At 40.2% G+C, this 23610-nt stretch overlaps 2 protein-coding genes across 34 annotated transcripts in view; one reads left to right on the top strand and one right to left on the bottom strand.

The window, feature by feature from the left end:
• Window positions 1-11359, bottom strand: part of LOC107265867 (protein groucho) — a 47604-nt gene extending 36245 nt beyond the window's left edge. For 8 of the 30 annotated variants that reach the window (XM_025083101.1, XM_025083072.1, XM_025083112.1 and 5 more), the window contains exons 1-2: window positions 8066-8370; window positions 5695-6412 (exon numbers count right to left, since the gene is read on the bottom strand). In XM_025083101.1, the coding sequence (XP_024938869.1) occupies window positions 5695-5730 (36 nt within the window). In that variant the 5' untranslated portion in view covers window positions 5731-6412; window positions 8066-8370. Of the gene's footprint in view, window positions 1-5694; window positions 6413-7986; window positions 8374-11070 lie in introns of those variants that run through there. The other 22 variants (XM_015735751.2, XM_025083091.1, XM_025083057.1 and 19 more) reach the window with 15 other exon arrangements.
• Window positions 11360-12543: 1184 nt separating this feature from the next.
• The window catches only part of LOC107265662 (protein fem-1 homolog CG6966), a 28229-nt gene continuing 17162 nt past the window's right edge, over window positions 12544-23610 (top strand). For 2 of the 4 annotated variants that reach the window (XM_025083142.1, XM_025083152.1), the window contains exons 1-2: window positions 12544-12741; window positions 13213-14027. In XM_025083142.1, coding sequence (XP_024938910.1) covers window positions 13968-14027 — 60 coding nt within the window. In that variant the 5' untranslated portion in view covers window positions 12544-12741; window positions 13213-13967. The remainder of the gene's footprint in view (window positions 12742-13212; window positions 14028-23610) is intronic. The other 2 variants (XM_015735355.2, XM_015735373.2) reach the window with 2 other exon arrangements.

Raw genomic sequence — 23610 nt, 5'->3', positions numbered from 1 at the left:
TTGGTATTTGAATAGTAAAAAAAAAAAAAAAAAAAAAAAAAAATTATTTCACTTTGATTCAAAAAATTAATGCCTCGGATCAACCAGTTATCCTACCTAGTTCCGACGATAATAAAAATCAACAAATCGCGTTCATGATAATTTGATGAATTCTAATTAGTAACTCTAATTACCAGTGCGATACCGATACCACATACCTACTTGCTCTAACTCCAACGGATCGGTTATCCATCTAGCAGTTGGAAATATCAATAATACGTACTACGCGTTACAATGCAGCATCATGCAATAACACGCATTATAGAACTAAGCGGTACACAGACACCCCCGGTATATATATATATATATACAGTATATCAAAGGTATAGTACGAAGCTAGATAAACGTCATTAAATTCAACCCCCGAATCCGCCATATCTTTCGGTAACACGACGCTAACCGAATGAATTGACCGTGCGTCGATGACGATCATCGTAATCGACAGCGGTGCTCATTCCCGGTCATTCGAACGGGCGAAATGCACAGGCCTTGGCTCCCCTTTACCCGCGCGGCACCTTTTTCATCCGTCGCCTCCCCATTTCACCCCAGGTGTCCTTTAGCCAAAGCATCGCTCCTTGTTTGACATGTAAATGTAAATGTTGGACCAGACCCTCTCGAAGCGACGCTCATTCGAAACAAGGACTAAAGCAGATACCCACGACCCGAAAGACCCGGGTCATTCGGCACGATAACGAGGCAAATGAGAAACACTGCGCCTGGAATACCCCAGGGTCTCTCGTCTCCCCACCTCGATGCACGGCAAGAGTGTTGCAACGATCCCAACACAGACCATACAGAGGTTCTCAACCGCTACGATAGAAGCGTAAACGTCATAGAAGTGAAACGGATGTAAGTGAAAATTCGTAACTCAGAAATCCCGCGTAGTGGCACGTGGATCGGCTAAAGAAATGCAGTAAAAATTGGACAGACGTATGACGATCGATAATAATGAAGAGTCTTTGGACGTATAAAATTTTTACGTCTTACGAACGGAGAGGAGCGGTCTGAGTGAATTTGGATAATTAAGAGAAATGTTTTAATAAAATTTTGGAAAATTTTATTTCTACTACGAGTATCGATAATTCATTGAGAACCACTGGTGGGACTTCAGTGGGCGGCAGTGGTCCCCTCATCAAATGCTTGTCATACCGTTCTTACCCCAAACCCCAAACCTAACGGATCCCCACTGCCTAAAGCCCCCCCCCCGTCCCTCCCCCCTTCATCGAGAAGCTTCCCAAGTCCCACAACCGACCATACCCCATAACCCCTAGGCTATGGACTATGCGCGCTTCTAGACCCCTGCGATATAGACCGGGCAAGAATTATACTACTAAAACCCACCAATTACCTAAGGCACTGTTTCCGCGGGGCTGCTTCTACGCTCTTTCGGTTTTCGATGGCCTAGCGTGTCTGTCGCTGGGACTGTGATATGTTTGTGGAATTATTGATGCAATGTTGTTTGGTATTGGGATCGTTTTACAGGCACGTGAACGTGGCTCTTTTTCTGTTACGCTTTACTCGGCGCCACTTGATTCGGGTACTGGGAGCAGTTTGCTTCGAGGTCAAAAGTAAAGTGTTCGTAAATACTGATGAGAATGGGCAAATTATATTTTTGCGATATCGAAACCGATCGGATGGATTGGAGTGGCGCGGACAATTTTTGAGAATCGAAGGCAATCAATTGTTTACGGTGAAAATAAGTGTTCGGAAATACTAACAAAATTTCACGTATTTTTTACATTTAATTTTAATCGGACGGATCGGCTAAAGGGTGGGAGGTGAATTTTTTTAAAATATATCCCATGAATCGATCGACGTCTTAGATCGGCCGCTGAACTTATGCCGTATATTTTTTAGTTGAATTCGGAAAAGCAAATATGAAAAATGAAAAAAGTGGCCGGTACGAAAAAAAAAAAAAACAAATTCTAAAAGACGACTTTGCCGGACGGCAAAAACGCTTCACGGTCGATGTAACGATTTTTCGTCTGGGATGAGCTTTTCAATTGTCCCCGAAGCGCAATTTGGAAGCCGAGCAACTCGGCGAACAATTAGTCGTGACGCAATTTGATTAGCGATTGTCATTGCCTCATTTTTTCCTCTTTGCCGCTCTGGTTCTTTTTTGTATTTTTTTTCCTGTTTTTTTTTTTTTTTTTTTTTTTTTTTTTTTTTTTTTTTTTTTTCCCTTTACTCCCGGGAATATTTTTTTCATTGGCCATTGTGGGTACTCGTCTGCATTATTATTATTACCCCCTGCCCCTCCCCTACCACTTTAATCTTCACCGCAACAAAAAATTGTTCTCTCTATAATCTGCGCCAATGAGAATGGCAAACGAACTCGGCGCCTCGATATCTCGCGTCTCGTGTCTCTTCGGCGGATTCTTTTCACTTACTCTTTTTTCTGGCGCTCATTCAACGTTTTAATTACTTTTTTTTTTTTCTTCACCCTCTTCTTTGCTCCCCGTTAACCCTCGCCGAGATTAGCGAATTTCGACTAACAATTCAATTAAATACATTGGCGCCTTCCACGCTCCTTATTCCACCTTATCAATTCGCGTGGAATTGGTTTTCCAACTTAAAAAAAAAAACTTAGATAAGACGTTTTTTCGCGTTCGTTCCATGCGATTCATAAAAAAAAAAAAAAAAAAAATTGTCAAAATTTCAAAACCAAAATCGCTCGGATCGATCTTGAAAAAAAAAAAGAAATACCCATAGATTTTTATATATCGCTCGGATAACGAACTCGCTTGAGAGTCAAATGGGAAAGAGAGGGTGGCTGTGAGTAAAAGAGAAAGGTGAAAAATAAAAAAAAAACGTAAAAATCTTTTGTTACATAGCAACCCTATCTGCAGCGTGCACGCGTGCACTCGTCCAACGTAAAGCGGGGAGGGAAAATAAAAAAAAAAAAGAATTCACACCAAGTCGCTCTACCAGCCGATCGTCCCCTACTGTGATTTCTCGAGAATAAAAGCGACGGGCAAAGGACCACTTTGTCAGGCAAATAGTACGACGCTACCTGCGCCCACACACGGCTTTGGGTATACATATACCTATTACATATATATATGAAAAACATTAATTGACAGGAGTGACAAAAAATTTGTTCGATCAACATATAAACAGTGTCAAGTAGTCATCGACGAGATTCGTAAAAATCGACATTCCTTACTGTATAAATTAATTTAACGCGTTACTTTGACTATCTTATGAGAAATATGAAACACGTAGACACACGTGTAACATATGTGGACACGTAAAGAAAAGAAAAAAAAATCAAATCTCTGAATTTTCCACGCAATTTATCCACCAAGCAATGCATTGTTCCAGTACCGGTTCAGGTACGACCTGGAACGTACGTCTGCACTGTTCGAAGGGTTAAAGGAAGCTGCAGAGTCTGTCAGGCGCTATTGGCAATAAGGACTAGGTGGTGCAAACCACGGAAATATTTTTACCAAAGAAGTGTAAACTAAATAAATTTTTATAAAGCACACAATCGATGAGACGAAGCTTTCATAAGATATGTTGACACAGAAGAAGAAAAAAAAATTCGAATAAATTTAATTAACGTGAGATGAAAGCTCTACCAAGTACCATATACAGTACTGTACAAGTATGACTGTATGTTTTTGAGTAGAAAAATTTTATATAATTTTTAAATGCATTTGACAAAATGTTATATTCAAATAACGTTACGTTCAAATAATTCATCATTTTTCTTATCTAACGTTGGTAGTCCGTTGAGCCTTAAGCGTTGAGCAGCTCCATTAACGGGATGGGGGGTTTGATCGAAATACTCGAGTTAGGCGCGATTTGGGTAATAAAATTATTAAATTTCATATATTTGCTCAAAATAAAGTGAAGGCCAAAGTGCACGTGCGCGTGAACGTGACAAGATTCATTTTCACGAAAAATGGTAATAATTATCAGACTTCTACCTCCGGTCGGCCAAAACTATGCTCTGACCGCTTTCGGAGGAAATATCAAACTAAATGACGTAATTCCGTGTAAAACGAAATTCCGGAAAATCAAATTGAAGTTTTAATCATTGAATTCGATTGAAAAGTTCATGTAAATCGTCGGCAAGAAAAAGAAAATTTAATACAGTATCGACATCCTGGTACGAATTGCTATAGTTAAGATCGCCACCACTGGGCTGATAGAAAAATTTTGATGCCGTCTTCCTAATGAAGTTCATAACGATAATAATGGTTAACAATGAAAAGTGCAAATTAATTGTGAAACCAATTACAAACAAGTTAATAGTGACATGTATATATATATATATATATATGTGTGTATATTAAAATTTTGCTCAACCAAATTAATATTACTGACGCGCGTATAAATTTGAAAAAAATAAGCAAAAACCAATTTCCGACAAAAAGTTACATTTGCGTTAAACACAATTTTTTCGAAAGTACATATACGCATAAATGTTCGAAAAACAATTCAGCGAGCTAGTACCGGTAATCATCGCAAAGTGGTATTCATTACCTTTTTCTTAGAGTCAATAAAAAGAAATCGTAAGTCACGTTGCAAGGGGTTCGCGTGAAAGCGTCGCGACGCTGCCAGGTAAAACGTGACAACAAAGTAGAGTCATGAGAGAGAGAGAGAGAGAGAGAGAGAGAGAGAGAGAGAGAGAGAGAGAGAGAGAGAGAGAGACGCGCTAGCCATAAGCAACCAGCAAAGGATAAAACAGAAGCAAAAAAGAGAACGGAATAAAGCAATAGAAAAGAAAAAAAAGAATAGAAAAGCCAAAACGTGAGAAAAATTGAAAGAGGGTGCAAAGCTGTAACAAGAAAAAATAAAGCAAAGCTTGAAAATTAAATTTTCAAACGTACGAGTTTCGCGGAAAGGAGAACGCCGACAGCGCATGCGCACTGTGTACACGCGACTAAGTTACCCGTAAAGAAAAACTTGTATAGAGTCAAACACGCAATTACCCTATCCCGTATACCAAGAGATTACACCTATGCCAAGGGAAGGGAAAAAAAAGTATACAAGACTCCTCGACAGGGTTTAATGGGGCTCGAACCCTTCGCAAAATAAGGAGGGAGGGTACACAGGGCATTAAGGGGAGAATCAAGCACGAGGTCTCCATTCGGCTTCATTGAAGGTGCACCCTCAATTGGTTCTGATATCCACACATAAACCTTATTGTAAAACCACGCGACCGCTCCTGTACCCATAACACAATGGACATAACATTTTCACCAACCCAAACGTCAAGCTGTCATTTACGAATTTTCGTAAACGACCAAATTTTATATGAAAATTGAAAACACAGGATGCTTAAGATAAAATGAAAATTCGCGCGCAATATAAAAATTGTATTTAAAAATATTTTTAAATTTCATAGACCTTAAGTCCAAAAAAAAAATATTTCTACAAATATCGATGTCAATGTCTTCGTCCATATCTTGAAGTAAAGTCCTCGCCTGTCTTGTCTGTCAATGGTAAGTTTAGGTACCAAATGTACAAAAACCATCGATTAAACATTTTTTTAGTTTCGTCTCGGCAACCCTCATCGACCGTCCCTACAATATTCGCTGTTTACGATATTAAGGGGTACAAGCTTATAATACACGTTTTATATCTCCCCCACCCTCAGAGGGTGGGGGGGTTGCTTATTTCTGACGACAGGAAAAAAAAACTTACGGGAGCGGCTGGATGTCTCGCCGGTGCGGGGTACATCTTAATCGTGTCACAAAGTTTGCCACCACCGAGTATTCCAGGTTCGGCTGTCAACTTTGGCAGACCGTCACTTCATCTTGACAGAATTTACCTTCAAGGAATTTCTCACCCTTTGCCCCCACCTCGTCACCATTAAGGTCCAAAAATTTTAAAGCTTTTCCAATTTATCGCATCACGTATCCTCACTGGTGTAAACGGAACAGAAAATTCATTCTCACACACTACGTTTTACCGCGTAATCCTCTATGTCTTTATATACATGTAGTATGTGTGTATATATGGTATATAATTCGTAACGAAATCCTTCTTCTCAGTCCCTTTCTTCTTTCTCTTCTTCTTCTTCAGTGTCACTTCATGAGAATCACTTACGCACCCGGTATAAACTCATTACTACTGTTTCAAATTTATTTTCACCACCGACACTCGGCCAAACTTCGAGCGAAAATTTCGTCCTGTCGATTTCACCGAGACATTTACAGTTACATCTATAATTCCTGTAAATCAACGTTTTTCCTTCCTTCCCACCAGTCGAATTCCGTGTACGTATCGTGTCAACAACTAAGAAACTTCTACTTCTTCATTTTCCACTGCATTCCGCGGACAAATACTTCGCTAGTCAAAACACACTATATATTAGAGTCTTGACGCGTTATGAACTCCGTTAAAATTTTTCCACGGATATCTGTGAAATTAACGTGTAAATATGAAGAGAAGCCATTAGGTGACACTTGACATTCCATTCGATTACGCGCGAACGCGAAATTATGACTTTTGACCTACAATCGTCGGATCGTCGAACGCCTTGCCAAAGTATGCAAAACTAATTGAGGTTAAATGGGACTACGTTGAGAAATTAAGATTGTAATATTTTTTTTCTTCTTCAAGGATCGCCAATTAATCACACCGCGAAAAATATTTTTATTGCGTATCAATCGACTGGCATAATATCGGGCGATGGTCGTCTCGGTCAAATGTCCAAAGTTAAAAGTAAACCAGAAGTTACGACGCAGCCGCCTTTACGGACGCCGAGGCGACAGGCGAAGCTCGGGTCGGCTAAAAACATGTAAACGATGGTTAAGAGCCGTGTAAAAAAGACACGGCCAGGTTGCCAGGAGCGAAATTACCAGACGCATAAGCTTTAACCAGGTAAAGATAAAAGTCTATACAACGTGAAGTTGAGTTTACGGAAGTTTAGGAAAAAAAAAGAGTGCACGCGGAAGTAAAGACGTGAAAGTTACGTTTGGATTGTTTTGAGAGAACATATAAATATAAATTCCCTATAATATAATAAAGGAAGTTTACAATACCCGGCGCGTTACTTACGTTAATTCGAACCTTCGGCCGATAGAGGATGTTTACATGAGGAAACGCGTTTCCCGATTGGTAAGGTTGTAAAAACGTTACGAAGACGTCCGATACGAGTGGGTAGAATTTACAAAGGTTCGTCAGACGACTTTAACAAGAGTTAAATGACGAGGTCTCTATACTCCATTTTCAAGGAATTCTTATAATTTACCGCGAGCGTAATTGATGGTTTACGAACGATCTGAAGTCCGGTATGATGCATCGATCGATTCGTTTATTGGGTTTATTGGGTTCTCGATGTCTGATCGATGGGAGAGGGACTGAGAGAGGGGAAAAAGAAACAAAGAAAAACAATAGGTCTTGCCGGCGTAAACGATCCTGTGATCAAGGTAAATTCCAACGACAATTACGAGGACCGTCGAGCATATCGCGCGATTTGTCACGCTAAAACGCACTCAGCGAAACGTACACGCTTATGCTACGTTACTGGATGCTGATTCGTTGCCGGTAACAAAACGAAATAAAGGGATGCGTGGAGAGAAAGAGTGTGTGCGTGTGTGTGTGTGTGAGAGAGAGAGAGAGAGAGAGAGGCCACGTTACAGCCAGTTCGTTAGGATCGAGGACGATCGAGTACGAGGGCAGGGCGACACACGGTATTTGGAGGGTCGACCGATAGCGATCAAAACGCCGGGTAGAAAACGGCGAGGCCGAATCAGCTAAGCCCGTCGACTCGCATGAGCGCGAAATTAAACGGAGAAACACGTTAGTGAGCAAGAAACCAAAATCCAATCTACACAACGAAACGAGCCGAATAATAATTCACTTCTATTACGGCGCGAGCGTACTGACATTTAGAACAAGGAAGAAACCAAACAAATATAACACGTCGGTATCCCATTGTCAATAGATCAACATTTTCTGGCACGCACATTCCTCCAAATTTCCTTTTACCTGCAACTTCACGCGCATTCTCGATGCACCACACTTAACCTCCAAATTTTGACAAGCCGACGATCCTCCGAGTACATACAAAATATGAAATACACTCGTTAAGACCTCAGAGAGCACAAGGATAACACCACAATACGTAAGAGACACGCGCGGCTATTGAAGGGAACGTGCACGATTCGTACAATGAAGCTTCGAACGAAAACACTCCCGTCCGTCCCGAGCAACGAACGACGCTCGACTGCGTGCTGGGCCTCCAACTGGATGACGGGGAACGTGTTAACGCCGCTTGCCGCCGCACCAATGAGAATACACTAGCACTGTCTCACCTTTCTCACGTATAAAACACGCCAATAGCGTCGCGTACACCAACACAGCGTCATAGTCAGCACGCGAGTGTCTCTCACCGATCTCTTTTTTCTCTCTCTCTCTCTCTCTCTCTCTCTCTCTCTCTCTCTCTCTCTCTCTCCTTTCTCATTCTATCTCCGTCAGTCGTTCCCTCTCACTCAAGCTCGCAACCTCTCGACACCGACGCCACCGCACTGCCGACGTCGTATTCTCTCTTTGTCTCACACACACAAAATAATACTCATTCTCCATCTTCCTCGCTCTCACCCCCACTCTGATTCTCTCTCTCTTTCGCGTCGCCCCCACCACCATTTACTCTTAGCTATCCTTTCGTCTCTCTCTCGCACTCTCCTCAGCTAAACCCTTCTCCAGCTTGCTCTGTCTGACATCGTCCCTGTCACACACTCGCAACACGCCACAATGGAAACCGAGTACCGCCGAATGTTGTGACCCTGCGCGCATGCGCAGACGCCTTTGTACGTGAAGAGTAGAGTGTCGGAGAAAGAGAGAGAGAGAGAGGACGAGTGGGAGTGGAAGTGGGACAGAAAGAGACATATATATATATATAGAGAGAGAGTGTATGGAATTTCCGAGAGATATAGAAGTGCCGGTGCGCCTGGACAGCACTAGTCATTCGGTAAGGATAGAAGTTCCCTGTGTGTCGAGTGTTGAGTGTCGAGTGCGGAGTGTGGGAGTACGGAGGCTGCCTCTCTGTCGTCCGTATTAACGCGCGCACTGTGTTCTACGTATATCGCAGTCAGACTGGACTCCAGAGATGAATCTTGAATTCGGTTAAACGACCACCGGGTGTACCTCGCTAAATCTAAATTGTCCGCGGACACTGGGTGCTTCTCGTAGAGCGTATTAGAAAGGAGTCGAATACTGTGCAATTAGATGCGTCTGATTAATCGGAATTGATTGTACTTACTTTTAAGAAACCAGCTTGTGCCTATTGACTGATTATTGATTGTTTATTGTATATATATATTTTTTCCAATAACTATCTCATATAATTTTGCTTTTTATTAATCGTGCTATATACACTCTTATTGAGTGTCAGTGCGTCAGGATATTGATTCCAAGTCTCTTCTAAGTATCTAAACTATATTAAAATAATTAATTGAATTGATGAGGACAGCCAAATCATTCTTGGAATTAGAATCAGACATATTTATATATGTGAAAAATAATAAATTGTATTGTCTCTGTTGATTTAAAAAAATCATATTGTTCTTACTATCTGTATTAGGATTTTAATTATACGAAGTTTAATTACTATCTCTGATTAAGCAGCCAATTACAATTTGTTATTATTGTATGAAATTTTTAACGATAGGTTCAATTATGTATACGTCAACAAAGCATAAATTCTAGTGCATCTTTATGTAACTTATTCTTATACTTATATCTATGTCACCTTCGTTGATACAATTCTCATAATTGTCAATTTCGAAATTCATTAAGGCTCATATACAATAATACATTGAAGACGATCGTAACGTATTTTTTTTTACCTGGACTCATAATCCTGCTAAATCCCATATTTTCACTTTCGCAAGCACATGCCATTATCTGAATGCGGTAACGTCTAAGCAGGTTCCAACCCAAACTAATATTTAGACACAGGCGCGTTCGCGCACATGCGATAGCTGCATAATGTTGGTCGCAACCAAGATCAGAAAACATAAACGCGGCTTATCATTATCCGTGTACTTAATGATAGCTGAGAAAAATTGCAAATGCAACCTAACAATTTTGTCAACGGTTTTACATACCCCGAAGATTTATTAGGGTGAAAGTATTCTTAGAAAATGCAGCGGGTAAGGGTCATTTGGAGGAATCGATAGTTTGAAATTATTGGAAAGCCGATCGATGAAGACAAATGGACGGGGATGAGAAAGCACGATGGAAATTGTGTAAGAAATTGTACATGATTACTATGGCTATGAAATCGATGAAATTGATTTCATTTAACTGATAGCCGTGGAAAATGGTAATCGCTTCCTTGGGCTATAAAGCTGCAAGGGATATTTTCATTATGGTAGTAACACGAAATTATATATATATATATATATGTGTGTGTGTGTGTGTGTGTGTGTGTGTGTGTGTGTGTGTGTACATATATATATTGTAAACTAATGGCGCTTAACGATTAAAAAAAAAAAGTGTGTTAATTTATTAATATTTTTCAAAATTACGTCTAATGGGAGACATGACTTGTTGATTACGGTAGAAAACTGTAGGAAGGATTGGTAATGAAAATTTTCGAAAAACAGAAGGTTGAATACGTTCGAAATAATTATACACGAGTTATCTCCAAGTGCATACTTTAGTTTCGTATAGTTATCCCCTCCCCTAATTATGTCCAGTATAAAGAATATAAATTCAAGGTATTCTAAAAACGGAAAAATTTACCTCAACCACGAGGTACACGTATATGCAATAACCCAATTTCACTTTCGCTGATTTAGCTGGGGTCATTCGATCCCACGATCGACCGCTTCAATCAACCGCAAGCATGAACGCATCCCAAAGATGCATCCAGTCCGACACAAGGACCGACTCGTCCATAAAGGTAAAGTGCATCAGAAACAATGACACATTAAAAAGATCCATGAGCGCGTATGCGATATCCTAACCTTAACGTTAAAAAGTCGTAGCCACTTGGCTCGCCGTTAGTTTCTTTGTGCCAGATCGGTACACGAGTGCGAGTGAGACAGAATCAGTCACGACCATTACCGACTCGAGCGACATGGAGCGTCGGCGGCGCAGCGTTGCTAGGTCGTTTCGTGCATGAAGGTTCCTCTTTCCCTTCGTTATTCTCTCCCTGTTTCACCCTGTCTCTTGCCGTCTCTATTCCTTTACTTCCACGCTTGTTCTTCTCGCTCGCTCTCTCTCTCTCTCACTCTTCACCAACAAGGCACCATGCCGCCATCTCTCAATAGTCGAGCTCCCGCCGACTCCCACCCCCGAACAACTCCGAGCAACTCCGAGGACGGATTGCGAGCGAATGCCTAGGAGTGGCGCAGGAGATGTACTTTTCCTCTGGTTCTGCCACTATTGCCCACTGTTGCCGCCATCACCTTCTGTCCCCACTCCTGTCGCCGACTAATCCCCACTCCTCGACCGAATACGAATAATCCCCACTCTTAGTTTCTAGCCAGCAACCGACTTTTCCCTCTCTCCCCGGCCGCTCCACACTACTGTCTACGCTACTAGTCCGACTCTCTTTTGCAAGAGACTCTTTCATTCCACGAGCTCCGTGCTGCTCGCAGTATTCTTGCGACACTTTTCTCATCTATAAGTTACATTCGTTCTACGTCTGTGTCTCTGACCCATCTACAACCGGCTTTTTTCTCATTCAACGAGACCCTCCTGCCCGCGCATGCCGCTTCTCTGTCTTACCACCAACATCACATTTTCTTCATTCCCCTTTGACGTTTCGTGAGAAATACAATTGTGTTTCTTTGTACTTTCGCAATTATCACGAGACCGTAATCAACCGTGGATTAAGACTGATGTTCAACTGTATTACGAATTTGCTAGTTTTACTTTTAGATTGGAAATCTTCGCGCGAATTTGTTTTTCGTTTGACTAGCGTCGACCTGGGGTGTCTCAGCGCCTCTGCACGCCTAATACTGGGTTAAGGATGTTTCGTAGTGTTGAACGTTTTTATTTGAATTTATTGAGGTTAAACCTTGATTGGTGGGGTTGGCTTGTTTTTCATTAATTATATCGGTATTATGAACACGGAAATTCATTTAATGAGGTATGGTAAGTTATGGAGATATAGCATTGATTGAACATATCGGTCGGACGAAGCTGATCGTTCAAGTTGCCTTTTAAGGACTGTTATTTTTTACTCGGCGACAACAAATTGGCCCGTGACTAACGGCGATTCAGTGCGAGTGCGCCTTGATGAATCCTCAACATTCGTCAATGTCCAGGAGAATCGTTATTCGTTGCTACGTGCTCGGTCGATGTTTTACTATCGGGGACTTTAGGAGCTTACGTTAATTTGCAACGGGATGGCTTGTCAATAACAGTAAGATCGGAAAATGTCGAGATCTTTATTCTGTTAGTAAAACCACAGGTAAAAGTTTCATTTGCCACGATGTTTTCGCCATTGTGGTGTTTCACGTCTTTCTTAAAGATAGTTCGAAATATTGAAAAACATAAGAGAACTTCAACACGTGATTTTGTTTTGACATTTTTCGATGTAATTTTCATGATTTTTGAGGTGCGCCAGATTTATTGATTGAGAAAATCATTATATGTCACAATCATCAGTGAGAATGATAAGTTGTGGAGATAAGATCGTTTACAGACATGTTTGAATAATTAAAAATGTCAATAGTCCTGAGTAACACGAGATAAAAGGCACGTACGAGAATTTAAGGTGCTGTTGAGGTATGTAACGACTTTTTGAAATTTTTTTTATTTCCCCTTTACCAATAAATCAGAATTGTTTATCGTTAAATCAATATCCTACGTGTAGCTAATGTATTCAAGATAACGTTTGGGGGCTGACAATGATTTAAGACATACGTTAACTGCTGACAACTATGCTCAGCAAAAGAACATTTAATTGTTCCGTAGAGTAATTTATCTCGGCGATACTTTATTTTTCAAAAAGCCCCGTTTATATATTTTATTTTCAAGCACGAACAGAAAGCGTCGAATGTTTCCAATAAATAAATTTTACCCAAATAGGGTAGAGCTCTGTTTGACAAGTACTAATTCAAGACAAGAGAGTTCTTAGAATTCTGCTTAAATATAACTAGGCTAACACGCAATTCTCAGAAAACGACTGTCACATACGGTTCCTCTATTTCTCCAAGAATAAATAAAAGAACCTTCGTTCCTAACATATTATTACAGAAGTAGCTGGGTAAAGAGGAAATCGCCATTGAATAGAATTTATCGACACGAGTTTCCATGTACCTCGCAAGGTGCTGCCCTCTGCCGAGAATTCCTGCGAACCCTGAGATATCGTAAAACCAGCTGACAGTAGCGTCGCAAAAAGTCATTGAAAGGATTCTAGAAGTGGCAAGAAAATATCAAGAGTGACGAGGACCGGCGACCAGCGTTGGAATCATACACGGAGGACACTGTACCACGAATATAAAGAGAGTCAGGGAGAAAGGAAGGCATTGGGAGTGGGAGAGAGAGTACGTAAAATAGAAGCACCGCATACAACATTATCGAAGAGTGGGGAGTAGCAATCGACGCGAACACCATTGGTTGAATTAAGCTAAGCTTAGCAGTTGTCGAGACGTCGAGTGGAGAGGTTCGGTTTTCTTCGAGGTAGTGGTCGCGTGTTTGTCAGCCGATAACGTGCAGGTAACGACGCTTGGATTACTAAGCTCTGCGTGATTATAACAGTGAACCGAGCTAACGTCTACCGCATTCCTGTCATCCAACGGATACAGAGACAGCCGGACGAATAGGCATAAAGCTTGTGCAAAGGAGTCAACGATCACGAGGAAGGAGTGCAGAGAGAAGAGCGAGTGAGAAACAGTGAGCAAGAAGAGAAATAGGAAGCAACTGACTGGCGGAACGGACAAAGGAAGCGCCGAGAGTCGCACGAGGGGCTCTCATGTGCTCTGCCGTGTTCTTGGGCGTAGCATGAAAAAATGGATTTTAGAGGCGTCGTGTACAACGCAGCGAGAGATGGCAAGCTTAAGCGTTTGAAGGTACGTTTTTTATATTCCGACTATATGCTACTTATATTCCAGTTGTCGTTTCCTATTCGCGAGCTTTGTGAAACCACGTACAAGTGGACGTGTGAACGCAGCATAAGGCCTCGGTCTAACGTGTTACCATGGCAGGTGTCTGGCAATCGTATACATTATTTTTCATTGAATATCGACACGTCCAAATTGTGCATGGCGTCATTCCTTGATTCACGGCAAAGACAAGTGTCTTGGATTTCGAATTTTCAAGACGGCAAAGAGTAAATTTTCTTTGTCAACGGGTCCCATTGTTTTGAGAGCAATATAACGGGTGTCGATCTGTCACGAATCGACTCGTTCGACCTGAACGAAGCTCTAGAACAACTTACGAGAGCCAATCGTTATTAGGTTCTCGTTGCCACGCAACACCTCGCTATTTTCTGTTTAGTTTCACGACACGTCAACCTTACACAAACATCTTTGTTTTTAAGTAACTGGCCACTTAGGTTTTAACATATCAGAGATTACTCAATGCACTGACAAAGATCGTGCAGCCCTCGACGACGTTCTACGATCTAGCGGGTGCGCCAAAAATAATAAACTATTCTCGGCAACTCGACGTCTCTCACCACGGAACCGTTATATCCAGTGAACGGGCCCGGGTGGTTTATCATCTTTTTCTGTCACTGTCTCCATTTCTCTTTATCAAGGACGGATAAACGGTGCAGCCAATCACCTTTGTTTATTCGAAACGAGCTCACTCGCTTCACGAAAATGGACTCTCGCGACGTTTACCAAACGTACCGGGTGTTAGGGAAAAAATGCGATTGCGCAAATACTTTGATTTTTTCTTTTACTCCACCGAGCTGGAACCTATGTACCACTACAAGTAACACATGGCACTCATCGAGAGAGAGAAAAGAGACAAATTTCTGCTCTCTTGGCTCGCGTTTATCTTGAGCAGGAAATAGCCCCAGCAAACAGCAGTTATATTTAGTAGTGAATATATGCGCGTCTAGCGGGTCTGCTCGGTTACGTGTTGCCAGCGAGAAAGAGGGGAAGCCCCACTCTCGCCTCTTGGCCGACGGAGGGGAGGATTCTAGAGAAGAAGAGAATGGGACTGGAGGGTATGCTTACGTTTAATTCTCCTCGTCTCGAGAATTTCGCGATTTACTGATATACCAGATATAGGAATTTCTATCACCGTTGTATTTATCGATCACCTTGTATTAACACCAGGGATAATTGTCGTATTTTTTTGCCTTCTCAATTTAAAATATTTCAAGCCGCTTATGCGTTTGACCTAAAAATTAACGTGCTCAAGGACGCGTCGCTTTGACTCACCAATTCTCACATATTCTAAGACGAGTTTGTCATCAATGAATCGTAATTGGACTTAATGAAAATATTGTAATTTATTGAACGCATTGTTATCATCTGCCCGTATAGCTATAATTGACCGTGTTTGCGTCGTCGTTAAGCCACTGGGAAGAGGACGTCGTCGCTATGTATTTTCCGACGAAATTTAATCGGCTTTACGAACAACTGGAAAATATCCTTGGGCTATTTTTTTTTCTCTCTACATCCTACACCGTTTCACCTTCCGTCGCAACGTTTTTCCCCGTGCTTCACGGACGTTGAACTTTTGAGTGCATTCCTCGCGCGTTAAAGTTCATGCACGCTGAAAACCGTTGACATTCACCACGCACTCCGTATACGTAGAAAGGAGGCAGCATGTACGACACGGCAATTTCCAATTATCGTAATTCCCCTGTACATTCTCATTGAACAATCTTGATAAATTACTGTCTTCTCTCCTTCCTCTTCAATTTTCACCAACCAATCCATGCATAAAATGGTACCACCCTGTGAATAAAAAAAAAAAAAAAAAAAAAAAAAAAAATTCTTTTTTTTTTTTTCAAATGTCTCCACAAAGTAAAGTGCGACAAATACAAGTATAATTAACGAAACGCGAAATTTTCGTTATTTCGAATTTTTCGTTGTCCAAAAAAAAAAATACATTCGACGTCACGTATGTTTTTCATACTCGTAATCTCAAGGTTCGGATTCATTGCGACACACGAAACTCCAAGTGCAGCTTAATGCAGACGCTTCTTATCGTATTCCAAATATACATGTTTATATTAATTTCTCGACGATGCATCAGCGTTCACTTATCCCTGAGTTAAAATCAATTAAACGGGTCATACGCAATTATTTTTTATCTCAAGTCACAAATTCTCCACATATTATTTCGAGGTGACTCGACAACACTATATTTCGGGTGTCCAAATACGTGCTATCTATTTTTTGTTCTTTTCCAATCTCCATAGATATGTCTAAGGAAAGAGTAAGGCAAACCAACTGTATCATAATTGTCAGTGATCCGTTAAAAAATTATTGGCGATTTTGATAACATTTTTCAAATTAAATGGCACCCGTGTCATATCACTGTAGAACAACGCAACACATGCCGATGCCTTTGAGGCATATACTTGCGGTTTTAATAACACAGTAATTTATTAACTCGATTTAATAAATTATTCATCACCCGTATCGTTCGCCTCTTACACTGGCTTCCTACTCCGATGCTCAAAAATAATCTCACCTTATTTATCGTATCGTCGAATCGCTCGAACTATGAAAATCTCTAATGCGGGTTACGATTGCCACCCGATGATCTACTTTAATGCGATATTTTTAATTGGGAGATATAATACATAAAAATTTATATCTTTTTTTTTTTAGATGCCTCAGGTCCTTTACTAATGGCTCCAAAATTTCTTCCTTGGTCTTTGTCCCTCATTACGTAGATATCTCTGAGCGCTGGCTAATTGGCAAATGTTTTTTTTCACTTCCCGTATGTCGATTTGCTTTTCTACCCGTATACGCATATTTATCTTATTTTTCGAATTCATGGCTCCCCTTGACCTTGTGTCCGTTTTGATTTAGTCTTAAGAGCATAGCGTTAAAATTCATGCGATATTATAACTACGAAAAAGGTAAAACTCGGTAGAAAAATTAATATATTATCTAATTGCTGTGAAACAAATTTAATTTTCGTATTGCAGTGATAAAAGGAAAATTATTGAAAAACAGGTAAAAAATGCTGCCACCACCTAGACGCGTATAAAGTTGAGACAGTCAATTCTGCATTATCATTTGAAATAAGCATCATAATTCAGTGCTCTCTAGTTGCTCCAATCTCAATTTTGTTGATTTAACCGTTTAACCGGAAGTACCGTCTGTGCCACAGTACAGTTACAGTTACTATAGCCGCATGGAAAAAAAAAAAATAAAATAAAATATGGAATAAAACGTGAATATTTGGATTTTTTTTCTTATCCGGTGCCCCCCTAATTTTTAATCGGTACAAGACAGCAATCAAATTTGATCCAAAAGAAATAATTAGCATTATTGGGTTGTTATACCGGCATAAAAAGATTAACCTGTATATCGTATAATAAAAACTTGTCAGCTGTTAGCGTACAAACGTATATCGTATAAACCGCGTGATTTTGGACTCGTCTTCGGTATTCTCTATACTCACTTTCCATATTACTCCGCTATATTTACCCACGTCATTTACATCCTGACCAAGACCAGTTTCGAATTCGAAAATTCATTACGGTTGCTTCGAGATGTATTGCGAATCGACAAGACTTCACGTCAGTGAATTTGGCACGAGTGACTTTGCTCAGGTTTTTTTTTTTTATTTTTTTTTCCACTCACGCAAATAGTCAGGGAACTATCTGCGTATGCCATAATGCGATTGCGCACCGGAAGTCAATCTGATCCTTTTCGAACGAGACACTCGTTACGTCAGGTTTCCGTATGGTTTTGAATTTTGTGAAATAATTTTTTTTTTTTTTTTTTTCTCAAAATAAAATTACACCACCTGACACGCTTGCGAAGTCAGGCGATTGAAAATTTATTTTGTCTACTTCTTATTTTCTAATGATAAATTTTTTTCGCGAAATTTGAAAATTCACGTCAATTTATGTATACACCGCATTTGGTGAACTTTGACCGTTGACCTTTCGTTCTTGTTCGATACGCTCAAAGAACTGTAATGTCTACGTAGTGTTCTGACTTGGTTCACTGGTCAGCGTTCGTAATCGTAACGCCAGACAATCAGTAGCAACTTATTGCGTAAACTATGACCTCGCGAATTCTTAAATTTTATTTAAATTTCATTGCCAATTTCCAGTGTGTCTTACTTCGTGTCATTTGCAAAATTGTATTCGCACATTGAGTTATGACAAAAAAAAGTTGCTCAGGTCGACTTGAGTAAGGCACGTGATACAGAAGTTAAAATAATTGATTACGCTGTATCGTTAACGTCAATGCTAATTTCACATACGTTAGACACACCTTGGTTAATACCACTTATGGGGCTTTCGATATACGGGGTTTGTATGCCCCGCAAGACTGTCAAATAAATGCGCTTTTGGCCTTATGCTATTTACATACCAGTTTATTCGATCCACCCGAACGTGCTTTTACCATAAGACTCGAACGGGAGCACTAACTTCATGTGGTGCGTTTCTGTTAACTAAACCTGTATACGTAGTCGGTCCACGAGTTCCACGTGGCTTTTTGACAGTTCGCAAGTAATGCGCTCCTAGCCAAATGACACGTGGTTCTTCATACTTTCGACGTGTCTAAGTACCGAAGGCATGTTTAAGTTGATTATCATTTTCTCATTTAGCTTGACTCGCTTAGTTTATAAATTTATGCTTGTGTCACGGATTTATCGTGAGCTCCCATAAAAGACGAAAAGGAAACAATGAGGCGCCCACGATAAACTTACCGTTCACGTGGATCACGTTATCTGCACGATGTTAGTGTCATTTGATTTTATCGAGAGGAAAGTTTAAAAAAAATTTTTTCGGCTTTTTTTTGTTATTTTCAAATTTTATCCTCCTTATCTACATCGACGCTGCCTTTATATCGTCGTTTTATTCTTTCCAAAATTATGGTTTTCATTGACCCTTTACCTGAAGCCCGCCACATATATTACGGTCTGTTGTATTTTTTTTTTAATTTCATTTTTCTTTATTTTTTATGTATACTTTAATCTGTTACGTACTTGCCAGAGAATCTACCGTCTCTTTTGACATATAGACGTTAAATAGAAAGGATTTCCCGACTGGTAATTTATTATTTTCCCAATAAAAAAAAAACCGCGCGCATTACGTGCGCTAAATAAACATGCTGCGTCGTTTATGGAAATAAGTATTTTTGATAAGTACAATTTCTTATTTTCGAAAAAAAAAATTTTTTCACATTTTTATTTACCACACCCGACACTGCTATCCAAAGTGTCGCTCTAATCGTATACGTGACAGAATGAGCGTCGATCAACGGAATTTCGAAATTCTCTTTTTATTACCTGAACCGTATCAACTAGTTGAACTAGCTGAACCGTGCATGACTAGTTGAATATGGCTTGCAAGAGTGACCTAATATTTTTTTTTCTTCCTTATCGATACAAATCATACCACAAATTACAGGTTCGAGTATCAAGTCGCTTAGTGTAATCTAGGTTTGCCTTATAGCTGTGAACCTTTATCGCTTTTTATAGTGTTAATATGATTTATCTTTGAAACTTATTTTTCGTTTGCTAACTTTTTTTTTTATTAAGCACACTTTTTTTTTACTTATCCGAACAATCACGCGATATAAGTAATTTAATTTTAAATATTGGTATCGCCAATCATTATCATCCGCTACCGTACGATAATACCGAATGGAGTACTGTTGGACTGACCAAAAAAAAAGGTCAATGAAGGCAAGATAAATTTTTTTTTATTTATTATATCACTATTTTTTTTTACTTGTCCCAATAATCACGCATTATAAGTAATTTAATTTTAAATATTCGCATCGCCAATTATTATCATCCGCTACCGTACGATAATACCAATTGGAGTACTGTTGGGTTGACCAAAAAAGGTCAATGATGGGAAAAGAAATTTTTTTTTTATTAAAACATTTTTTTAAATTACTTTTCGCTTTAATGCACCAAATACGTTTTTGACAATGAACGATTTTCTTGTGGAAACTAAAAATTCCTTTTATCGTCCGTTAACGTTGATATGTAATTTGGCTTCCAATTATTACAGGAAGAAATGCGCTTAATGTAAACAAGAATTTTGAACAGAGACAAGGTCACTCTGTCAGTGTCTGAATCATTAGTTCACGGAAGAATCAGCTGTCAGGAAACCTTAGGCTTCGTATACAATAGGGGTCACGTGCATAATCATTAATGACGGATAAAAATAGACTGTCTCTAAGACGAAAGTCAATACTTTTACCCCGTCGCCTAATTCTCCGTTGCCATGCTGTTTACGTCGTATTACACAATTTCGTGATATAACTCAAAATCCTATTACCGAGTACCTATAGTTTTTCATTTATCTGCCAAAGGACCCCTTGTACAATTACTTGTCTCCATCTTCGATTATCGTCGATAAGAAATCAGCAGGATCAAATTTCCCAATCTCACGCGTCACGCAGTAGGCAAGTTTCGAAATCCACTCTCTGTTTCTCTGGTTAATTCGTGTTTCATTCGTAAACTGGGCCACTGTCGAGTCACCGCGTCATGTATAATATGAATTTGCTGGGTTTTTTTTTTTCGTTTTACTTCCCCCTCTCTCTGTTATTTTCGTCATTCCTGTCGCTTTCGCTCTTCCCTTCGCTCAACTATTGTACCAGACACTCGGCTGGCTCTGTGTTCGTTCAACGAAAGCAAGTCGATTGCCTAACGATCGACTAGACGTTCACGTCGAATCGATGGCCATTATGCGGTCGACGTTTGTGCATGCGCCATACGAATATCACTGGCAAGGGTTGTCGCTATTCTCGAGGATGCTCGCAGCTTGGATAGGCGATTGGCTTGTTTTTATTCATGGATGAGAATTTGAATCGTAGACTTTAAGTCCTTAACTACGCGCATCGTACGCGGAATCGAAGTCACCGAGTCCGACCGCTAGGCCGATTGGTCTGGTTCGTTTCTCGCTAGTGAAATTGACATTGGGTAACTTCAATTGCTACTGTGCCTGACACGTACGTCGATATAACACGACCCGGGGTTTACTTGTGCAACGTATCGCTGGGCGTAAAGACACGTATCCCTTGCGTAATTTTGATTTTCATAATTCGAAAATATATCCTTGGAAATGTTTGAAAATTTTTCTTTTTTGAAATTTTGAAAATTTTTCTTTTTTGAAATTTTGAAAATTTTTTTTTCATATCGAAATCGATCTACCTCTATTTACTGAGATTTTGGATCACGTCAGAAAAAACGCATGGAGCCATACTTATGGGTGAAATTTTTCTCTTGCGGGCCAATAGGCTTTCTTTTTTCCCCGTAATCGTGGATTCTCCTTCAAGGTCAACTCGCCACGGGGTGCTGCTCCAAATGCGAATCGAACAGCGTTTCCTTGGGCGCTAGCGTAAAACGTCACGTAGAATTTGGAACGCGGACTCTTTACGGAACCCGGCCTATTTACCAAAAATAAATTCATTCGTTCCGTCCGTTAGGGCCGTGCTGGTGCCGTTTCTCTTTATTGGCAGCCTTCGCGTAAAGCTGCCTGCGATAAAATAATCATCCTCCGCCATCGCGATAATATTTTGCTTCGTCCCAACTCGAAAGCGGCAAACTCGTCTCCGTCAGTTGACGCGGCAATATTAACGGCTGGCGATTTTCATCGCGTCACGAAAAACCTTAGTTTCTGTTCGCGACGGTTCAGACGGGGAACACTTCTGGAAGGTAATATTCGACAGTCATTCTTTTCGAATGATTCACGGGTCGAGCATTAATGCTCCGTCGCAAAGACTCGGGACAAGATTCGAAAGAAAGTGGCACTGCGCATGCGCGGTCGATTTCGTTGTTCTTTTATACGCTGGGTCCTGGGTTTATTTTCATAATTATTTCGAATGTCGATGCTCTCGATGATATTTGTTGTTTATCCGAGTTTCTCTTTCGGACCTTGGCAATTTACTCGAATTAAAAGTTATACTCAGTAAAGCAGCCTGGTACGGAATCGTAATAGTCATTTCGCGTATCTCCGAATTTAGTAGCGTTCACTTATAATTCATTATGGACGAGGCGCAATCCTGCTCGTCCAGTTACTTTGCCTGCGGCTCTCCTCTGGTTCACTCACGATTCTTTACCATCTCGCACGATCCGCCAACGTCCTTTGCAGGCTGGAGATTGGATACAAATTTCGCGTTTAGCACAGCGTGCCCGGTATTGACGTGACGACCGCCTATACTGGCTCCTACGAATTTGGACTAAGTGTTAATTCTCAAGTTCTAAACGAAACCAATTCTCTATTTATAATATTGCATGGACTTATACGGCGAACCCGTGCAAATTTTTGTGCTGGACTTCTGAGACGTCTTGCAACACTGTGCGACTTATGACACCTTGCCATCGGCGTAGGTATGGCAAAAAAAAATTTTCAAAATTTTACAAAAATTTTTCACCTTCAATTACAGCTTTCAATTTTTCAATCGCAGGATTTATCATTGATGGTGACATTTGGATTTGAGCCTTCTTCGATGCAAAACACGTTTCCATTACTGTTTCTAATATCGAGTGTCACTTTAGTAAACATATCTTATACTTGCTCGCACGATTTTAATCCAGTTACGATTTTTCTCAGTTGTCGTATGGATATTTTTTTCCTAACGAAAAGTCCGTTTAAACAAACCACCGATCGTACGAATGTTTACTTCAACTGTTATTCGCCTCGTGTTGTACGATTCGACTGGTTCGATTTTTTTTTTCTCCACTTCTCAAATTACACAAGGTCATCGGGTATTCAGGTAGAGTTACGTTTAATTAAATTGTACGAATCAGCCTGCAACGTCGCGTCCCACGTCTGACGAAGAAGAGACTGATGTAAAGTTTACTAAGGAAATTTACAAAAAATGGCATACGTCACCCTGTAGTACAGAGCACTGACGTAGACGTATCTTGGCTGAGAGTTGGTTGGGTATATTAACGAGTCCTAGTCGAATGCGTAATTGTTATTCATCCGTTAAACAATTATGAAATGGCATTATGCCTGAAATTTAGCATAGCACGTGTCTTAGCAATCGCACGGGGGTTCTTCGCACTGCTTAATATAAAGGGTGGGAATAAAGTACGTAAACTCTGAAATATGACGAAACGGAGGAATTTCGGGGAAAAAAAATATTTTAATAACAAATCTTTTCTATTTCGCGAATTGCATGCCACAGCGATCCCGACCTTACCCTGGATGACGTTGAAGATGATTTACAAGATCGATCTTAGATTTTCAAATGGATCGGTCTATTTTGACGCCGCGAATCGAGAGTGCAGACAATTTTACCTTCGAAACACATAGCAACAAGTGGGATCGGGCACTCAAACTCGACTCGAGACCACTAAATCAATGACAATTTAAAAAAAAAAATTTCACAAATCTTTTTTGGTTTTATATTTTCTATTGCAAGAGCTTCGTCGCCTCTTTGTAAATGACACCAGTGACAAAACTTTCGATACTTTCCCTATTTCTTAATCGACGCACGATCTTGATCTTTCGGATACAATACAGATAATTTTTGG

Source organism: Cephus cinctus, unplaced genomic scaffold, assembly GCF_000341935.2.
Source record: "Cephus cinctus unplaced genomic scaffold, Ccin1 Ccin1_scaffold0020, whole genome shotgun sequence".
In the NCBI taxonomy this organism is placed as follows: domain Eukaryota; kingdom Metazoa; phylum Arthropoda; class Insecta; order Hymenoptera; family Cephidae; genus Cephus; species Cephus cinctus.
Note: the sequence above shows the minus strand (reverse complement) of the source record. Positions and strands in the feature narration are given on the sequence as shown.